Source organism: Centroberyx affinis, unplaced genomic scaffold, assembly GCF_046629955.1.
Source record: "Centroberyx affinis isolate AG114_WGS23_722 - 3 ecotype Tasmania unplaced genomic scaffold, CSIRO-AGI_Caff_v1 ptg002823l_1, whole genome shotgun sequence".
NCBI classification, from domain to species: Eukaryota; Metazoa; Chordata; class Actinopteri; order Beryciformes; family Berycidae; genus Centroberyx; species Centroberyx affinis.
In genome coordinates, this window is record NW_027280966.1 from 17501 (window position 1) to 25000 (window position 7500).

General features: G+C 43.6%; 1 protein-coding gene across 2 annotated transcripts in view; it reads left to right on the forward strand.

Moving 5' to 3' along the window:
• The first annotated feature begins 634 nt into the window (after positions 1-634).
• The window catches only part of ankrd22 (ankyrin repeat domain 22), a 14358-nt gene continuing 7492 nt past the window's right edge, over positions 635-7500 (forward strand). For both annotated transcript variants that reach the window (XR_011696190.1, XM_071536083.1), the window contains exons 1-2: positions 635-677; positions 6716-6907. Coding sequence is in view for 1 of the 2 variants with exons in the window: in XM_071536083.1 (XP_071392184.1) it covers positions 657-677; positions 6716-6907 (213 nt within the window). In the remaining variant the exon portion in view is untranslated. The remainder of the gene's footprint in view (positions 678-6715; positions 6908-7500) is intronic.

Here is a 7500-nt window from a genome sequence, read left to right on the forward strand (position 1 = left end):
AGTAAAGTCCAGTAGAACCCAGACAGAGAGAATAGAAACAGACAGAAACACAGGAGGGAATCTAGACTCTGTGACGTATTTCACTGAAACTTTCTTCTTCGCCGCTCAGCAGACAGACAGGTGCGTCGCCTTGCTGCGGTCTGAGAGCTGCGTCAAGCCAGACGCAGTTAGCCAGGGTGAGACCGGACGTACGGCGATTTACCTTCAAAATAAAAGTAGCCTATAGATTTTGTCACTAGGAAGAACAAAGTTTATATAAAAATGTATGCATTTCACTCATTTCATTTACCCAAAAATCATCCTTAAACATATTCATTTTTTTTTATTTTGGTGCTTTGTATTCCTCAAAAATGATCTTAATGTGTGTGCAAATAAAGCTTATATTTTGATTATTTCCATATAGCCTACTGTGAGAAGGATCTAACAAGTGTTAGATTATGACATTTGTTTATCAATAAGGCTTTTATTTTGAAAATGTCCATATGCTGTGAAATTTTGGGTGAAAAAAACCCCTCAATAACTCAACAACAAAAACAAGAAACAAAAACCTCGATTTTGTTTCTAAGTTTACTGCAGATTCTTCCTAAACATAACCGGAAGTTCCGTGGGTCATTGTGTGCAGCTTGACGTGTCCAGGTGTCTTCCTGCTGGCAGACATGGGGATGGTTTACTCCGAGGTAGGAGCTTTTAAACTTTTCACTGTGAAGCGAAACTTCTTCTTCTTCTTCGTCTTCTTCTTCTTCTTCTTCTTCTTCTTCTTCTTCTTCTTTGTAGTTTCAGCGGTTTGTTGTGAACTTCACTGAACAAGATGATGTGGTCTGAACAGTGAGTTAGACCTCCGGTCTATACAGTCTGAGTGTCCCGGTGCGGCTCGCTGCTCTGATACTCATCAGATGCACTTCACCTAAAACTTTAATGCTGTACAGCGAACTACAGCGATCCCACAGTGAGTTTAAGCAGGATAATATCATTGGAGAGCCTATAGGAATATTATAGGAATATTATGGGAGTATTGTAGTGATAGGAATATTAGTGTGATTAGTGATTTTTCATGCAGGTTAAGACTTGAGCTGCACATCCAGTCTGGACCTGCCTGCATGATACAATATGCTACAATATGGTCCTGTATGTTAAAAGTTATTTTAAAGCTGTTTGACAAATATCCTTAAGGAACCAGAGTAATCCTGTGATAAAGTTTAGAGGACACTGTACAGATATCACAGCAAGTTCCTATAGAAATATTATAGGAGTTTTATAGTGATCTAGAAGACTATAGAAATAAAGTACCATAAGGTCAGTATAAAGTCACTACTGAATACCAGAGACAGACTTTAACCCCCCATAGGAATATTAATGGAATAGTATTGGAATATTATAGGAATAGTATTGGAATATTATAGGAATAGTATTGGAATATTAATGGAATAATATTGGAATATTATAGGAATAGTATTGGAATATTAATGGAATAGCAGAACTGTGAATCTGTGTGTATGTGTGTGTGTGTGTGTGAGTGTGTGTGTGTGTGTGTGTGTGAGTGTGTGTGTGTGTGTGTGTGTGTGTGTGTGTGTGTGTGTGTGTGTGTGTGTGGTTTTCCAGCAGACAGACTCCTGAGTGAAGAGCAGCTGATGGGAAGCAGCTGTTTGTTTCTGCTTCATAGCGACCTGACAGGATGAAATGTGGATCAATGTGTTTGATCAGCAGCCAGACTCTGATCAGCTGGGACTCTGAAAGCCTGAACCAGCTGAGTGTCGAGTCTCACTGAGAACCAGGTGCAGACTTCAGCTGGACTGAGCAAACTGACAGAATCCAGAAACTCTAAAACCTTCTGGTCTGAAGAGAGAAAGTGTTTGTTGCTGCTGGATGTTTCATGTTGAGTCTGTTCTCTCCTTCCTCTGAACCACTGAACACTTTTAAAACCTGGGGCCGGATTCACCAACGTGTTCTTCAGATAGATCTGAAGAAATGACATAAAAGGAAATTTTAGGAAGTTCTTCAGAAGGCTCTTAAGTGCAATTCCTCAATATTTTCTTAGTAACAGTCTCATTTCTTACGAATTTCTTTAATTTTCCAACTTAAGAACTTCTCAAAATAGGGCCTGAATTAATTCTGGTCAATAAACTTTAGGCTTACTGCCATTGAGGCTAGGAGACAAGGCTAGGAGGCTAGGACACAAGGCTAGGAGGCTAGGACACAAGGCTAGGAGGCTAGGACACAAGGCTAGGAGGCTAGGAGACAAGGCTAGGAGGCAACCCAAAGTGCTTCCATCTACAAAACAATTGGGGGAAAACCTATTTAGAGCAACTAGAGCAAAGATTTAAACATTGGTTGCTGTTGGTAACTGTAAAATTTGCAGCTTATTTCCAACAGACATGAGACAGAGGCCTACCTGGCCCTACACCAAATAAAGCTTTACAATAAATGTTCATCTTAATGTTAGGTGTAGGGGAACCTATGAAGACTTTGAACTATAACCTACTTGTCTAAAATGTGTTTAAATATATGATATTAGAGGCTTACCTTTTCACTGTAGGAGTTTTAAGACAGGTGAAGGGCCGTCTTAAAGTTAAGAAAAAAATCAAGAACAAATTTGACAACTTTCATTTCAAGAATACCATTTATTCCTAAGTTTTTTCTTAGGAAGAAACATAAGAAGAAAGTTAAGAAAATATATAAGAACTGTTTTTGAGAATAGCATTTTTTCCTACTTTTTAGACTAAAGTTAAGAAAAAGATGGCACTTGAGAAGATTTTTTTTCTTAAGAAGGTTTTGTGAATCCAGCTCCTGGTCTTCAGACTTCAGAGGAACTGGCTGCAGCTGGTGAAGTGATATAAAGCTTGTTGAACTCCAGTCAGTCAGCAGTGTTTTGTCCTCCTGCTTCAGTTCCTTAAAGCCGCTCTTCTCTGCGTTGACGTCGTCCAGACAGCCAATCCCTGTCCTAGTTGCGGGCAACGTTCCCGCCTCCGTTGCCTCACAAAGTTGCTCCTGTAAGCAGAGACACAGCTGGCAGGCTGAGAGGCTGAAGCTGTTTGAGAGTCTGCAGGAAGGAGGTCTGTTCTGGTTCCAGACTCAGGAGAACGCCGGCAGAAATCCCAGAATTCATAGCTGTGAAAATGAAGCGCTGTAGCTTTACATGTAAAGGTTTTGTGATGTCACGTGATGTCATCATGTGGAACTGCTCATTAGACTGACACAAACATTCAGGTCAAGCATTCAGTAAGTTTTCAAGCTGGTATTTTCAAGTTGTTGTTTTTTTCCCAATACAATTTTATTGAAAATAATGATAATAATGATAATAATAAACCAAACTAAATTCAAGTAGCTTACAGGGCATATACCAAATAGCCACTGGTAAAATTGGCATTTTAAAGTTTGCAAAACTATGAACAAATTCCTTAAGATTCAGAATTTAGATTCAGAGCTGAGCCGCAGTCTGCAGCCGGTCAGCTGTTTCCCTCGCTGTGACGCCTCTGACGCCGTGTGACATCATCAGAGAGCTGCAGCTCCTGACGCCGTGTGACATCATCAGAGAGCTGCAGCTCCTGACGCCGTGTGACATCATCAGAGAGCTGCAGCTCCTGACGCCGTGTGACATCATCAGAGAGCTGCAGGTCGACTGGTGAGGAAAGTTCATTTTAAATCAGAGACGAAGTTAAAACAACAGACTGGAGCCGCTGCTGCACTGATTTCTGAGTGTAGCTTACATTAGCTTTGATATGGGAGTGTGTGTGTGTGTGTGTGTGTGTGTGTGTGTGTGTGTGTGTGTGTGTGTGTGTGTGATTTGTTGGTTCAAACTGCCGGTCAGATGAAAGCAGGCAGAGAAAATAAAAGCTGCAGGATCAAGTGAAGCTAAACCGAGGATGTTTGACTAGCTTAACTGCTAATGCGTGTGTGTGTGTGTGTGTATGTGTGTGTATGTGTGTCTGTGTGTGAGAGAGAGAGACAGAGAGAGAGAGAGAGAGAGAGAGAAGAATGAGTGCTGTGTGTGTTTAGTGTGTTTGCAGTGTGTGTGTGTGTGTGTGTGTCTACAGTTTGCACAAAAAAAACTAAGCATCTCTGTGGTTTTGCATGTGCACAAAGTGTGTTTAAATTGTTTGTGTCTGTGTGTGTCTGTGTGTGTGTGTGCAGGGTGTGTGTGTGTGTGTGTGTCTCTGTGTGTGTGTGTGTGTGTGTGTGCAGGGTGTGACTCAGCAGTGTGAGGTGAGGCTGGTGCGACCTGTTCCTCTACAACTTATCTGTGTGTGTGTGACTGTGTGTGTGTGTGTGTGTGTGTGTGTGTGTGTGTGTGTGTGTGTGACTATGTGTGTGTGTGTGTGTGTGTGTATGACTGTGTGTGTGTGTTTGTGACTGTGTGTGTGTGTGTGTGTGTGTGTGTGTGACTATGTGTGTGTGTGTGTGTGTGTGACTATCTGTGTGTGTGTGTTACTATCTGTGTGTGTGCGTGTGTGTGACTATGTGTGTGACTGTGTGTGACTGTGTGTGTGTGTGACTATGTGTCTATGTGTGTGTGTGTGTGATCTGTCCATTGACTGCAGGGCGTAACGTTCTGAAACCGGTTCTTCAGGTTTGTTCCGCAGCAGAACCTTCATGTAGGGCTGCATGATAAATCCTTTCAGCATCGTCATGGCGATGTGATGTGAGCATGCTCAGTAGTCACATGGCAGGACGTGTGATGTCATGTGAGGCAAATGAACTCAAACACGTCAGGCTACAACTTTTCTGCTGCTTGATACAAAAGGAAAACTCACACGGTCTCATTTTCCATGATCTGTCTGATGACATCATTCACTCTGATTTAAGTTTGTTATCAGAGTAGAGTTTGTTATCAGAGTAGAGTTTGTTATCTTTCCAGATTTCTTGGCTCTGACCCGTAGTTGTGACCCTCTGTGTTGTGTTAGCCTGTTTCAGCTCAGCCTGCCTCGTAGCCGGTAACAAGCTTTTTACTAAAGAGACAAGAAGACCCAAGAAAGCAAAGACCGGACTTGAGTTCTTGGGGAGAACACACAGACACACAGAACGCTGCTGACAGTTTGACACCATGTGTTCTTGCTGGTATTGCGCAATACCCCCAGCACAGAGGCCGCCTGCAGTGCTCCAAAATAACAGCCAGGCTTTATCACCCAAAGCAATTGGTGTTGCGCAATACCCGGGTCTGAGGGCAGACCGGCCGGCCGGCCTGCTGGGGAGCCGGTTTGTGGATCTTCTCGACTCCGAAAACGTTGGAGCAGATTTTCGATTCGCCATAAATTTTCGTAAAACTGCCGATATTTGAAATCTACACGGTTGATTTCTCGCCTCAAAAATTCTCAGAAGTGAATTTAGTGATGAAATAACGTATGAAAATTTTTTTTAAAAACGTACCGTTGTCGGCCTCTCTGCTGCTTCCCGCTCCTCGATTGAATGCTGAAATGAACTCTGGGATATTTGTGTTGACGAGTTCATACAAGTTACGGACCGATGCATCCTGGGTAAAACGGGCGTGTCAAGAACACTTCCGGGAATTTTAGCCGTTCTTGGCGAAATGCGAACTTGTGTATTGGGACAGAACCTGGGCTGCGACTGATGAGGTTTCACAAGAACAGACAAGAACCCAGATTGAGAAAGACCTGCTCACTTCCTGTTACGTCATCCTGCAGGTTACCCACAATGCCTCCTTCTTAAAGGGGCAAGGCCTGATAGAGCTATTCAAGTCATTTGGTGAAAATTCCTGTATTTTTTCATATCACAATATATATCGCAGAAAAAAAAATATTACAATGTCAGTTTTTTCCAATATCGTGCAGCCCTACTTCATGCTGCTGCAGAACCTTCAGAAGGTCCGGACTGTTCCACTGCAGAACTTCAGAAGGTCCGGACTGTTCCACTGCAGAACTTCAGAAGGTCCGGACTGTTCCACTGCAGAACCTTCAGAAGGTCCGGACTGTTCCACTGCAGAACTTCAGAAGGTCCGGACTGTTCCACTGCAGAACCTTCAGAAGGTCCGGACTGTTCCACTGCAGAACTTCAGAAGGTCTGGACTGTTCCACTGCAGAACCTTCAGAAGGTCCGGACTGTTCCACTGCAGAACTTCAGAAGGTCTGGACTGTTCCACTGCAGAACTTCAGAAGGTCTGGACTGTTCCACTGCAGAACCTTCAGAAGGTCCGGACTGTTCCACTGCAGAACTTCAGAAGGTCTGGACTGTTCCACTGCAGAACCTTCAGAAGGTCTGGACTGTTCCACTGCAGAACTTCAGAAGGTCTGGACTGTTCCACTGCAGAACCACAGCGGGCTCTGCAGGTTCTACTGGGACCAGTCAGAGGCTTCTGTAGGGTTCTATACAGAACCAGACTGAGCAGGAGAAGCCTGATTCTCTGGTGTTCAGCTGCTAAAACTCCTTTCTGCTATTATCTGCTATTATATACTATCATACTGATAATCAATCTGTCAATCAATCAATCAATCAATCAATCAGTCAGTCAGTCAGACAGTCAATCCTCTTTGAACACAGTACAACTAAATATTCCTCTCTCTCTTCCTCCTCATTTCCTTTCCTTTCCTCCTCTCCTCTCCTTTCCTTCTTATTTTTCTTATTTCCTTTTCTCCCCTTTGCTCTCCTTGCTTCCTTTCCTCTCCTCTTTGTCCTTACCTCCTTTCCTTCCTGTCCCGTTTCCTCCTTTCCTCCTCCTCCTCTCCTCCTCTCCTCCTCTCTTCTCCCCCCCCCCCCCCCCCTCCAGCCGGCCTGTCAGTCAGCGTATGACGGTGATCTTCATGGTCTGTATCAGCTGCTGAAGTCTGACAGCAGCAACCTGAACGTCCAGGACCCGGACAGCGGGGACACGCCCCTCATCGCCGCCTGTCGCCACGGCAACCTGCGGGTGGTGCGGTACCTGCTGGAGAACCGGGCGGACGCCACGCTGACCAATAAGGTGCCTCCCTCAACCTCGTTTGGTTTTATTATTGTCTTCTGTCTGGAGGAACAGTCTGAAAATCACTTCTAGCACATAAAGGAACGCCGACACAGCAGATTCTGACAATATATAAAAAACTAGTCCTGCTGCTGAATTGTTTTGAAGTGAATCTCTTTCTTTATGTTTATTAAACCTTTCAGTCTGAACAAGTGGAACACAGAAATCTGGTCAGAGGAAACTTATGATGGAACAAAGAAAATAAAACGTTTAACAATAATTGTAAATAGGTAAAAAAAAAAAGTAGGAGACAGAAGTTTGAGGAAGCAGATTCTGACAATTTATAAAAACTAGTCTCTCACTTTTTTGCATATTTACAATTATTGGTTTTCTTCATTCAGACCAGAGACTGTAAAGCAGGTGCAGCAGTGAGTTCTTCACCTCAGGTCTCTGAAGGGTTTTGAAGCCTAAAGATCTGGTTCAGGATCTCCACCATGTTGACATGTTCTGGACACAGAGCCACAGCTCCACCTGCTATTGGTCCAGAATCAACCACCTGTCAATCACTGGACAGACCACCTGTCAATCACTGGACAGACCACCTGTCAATCACT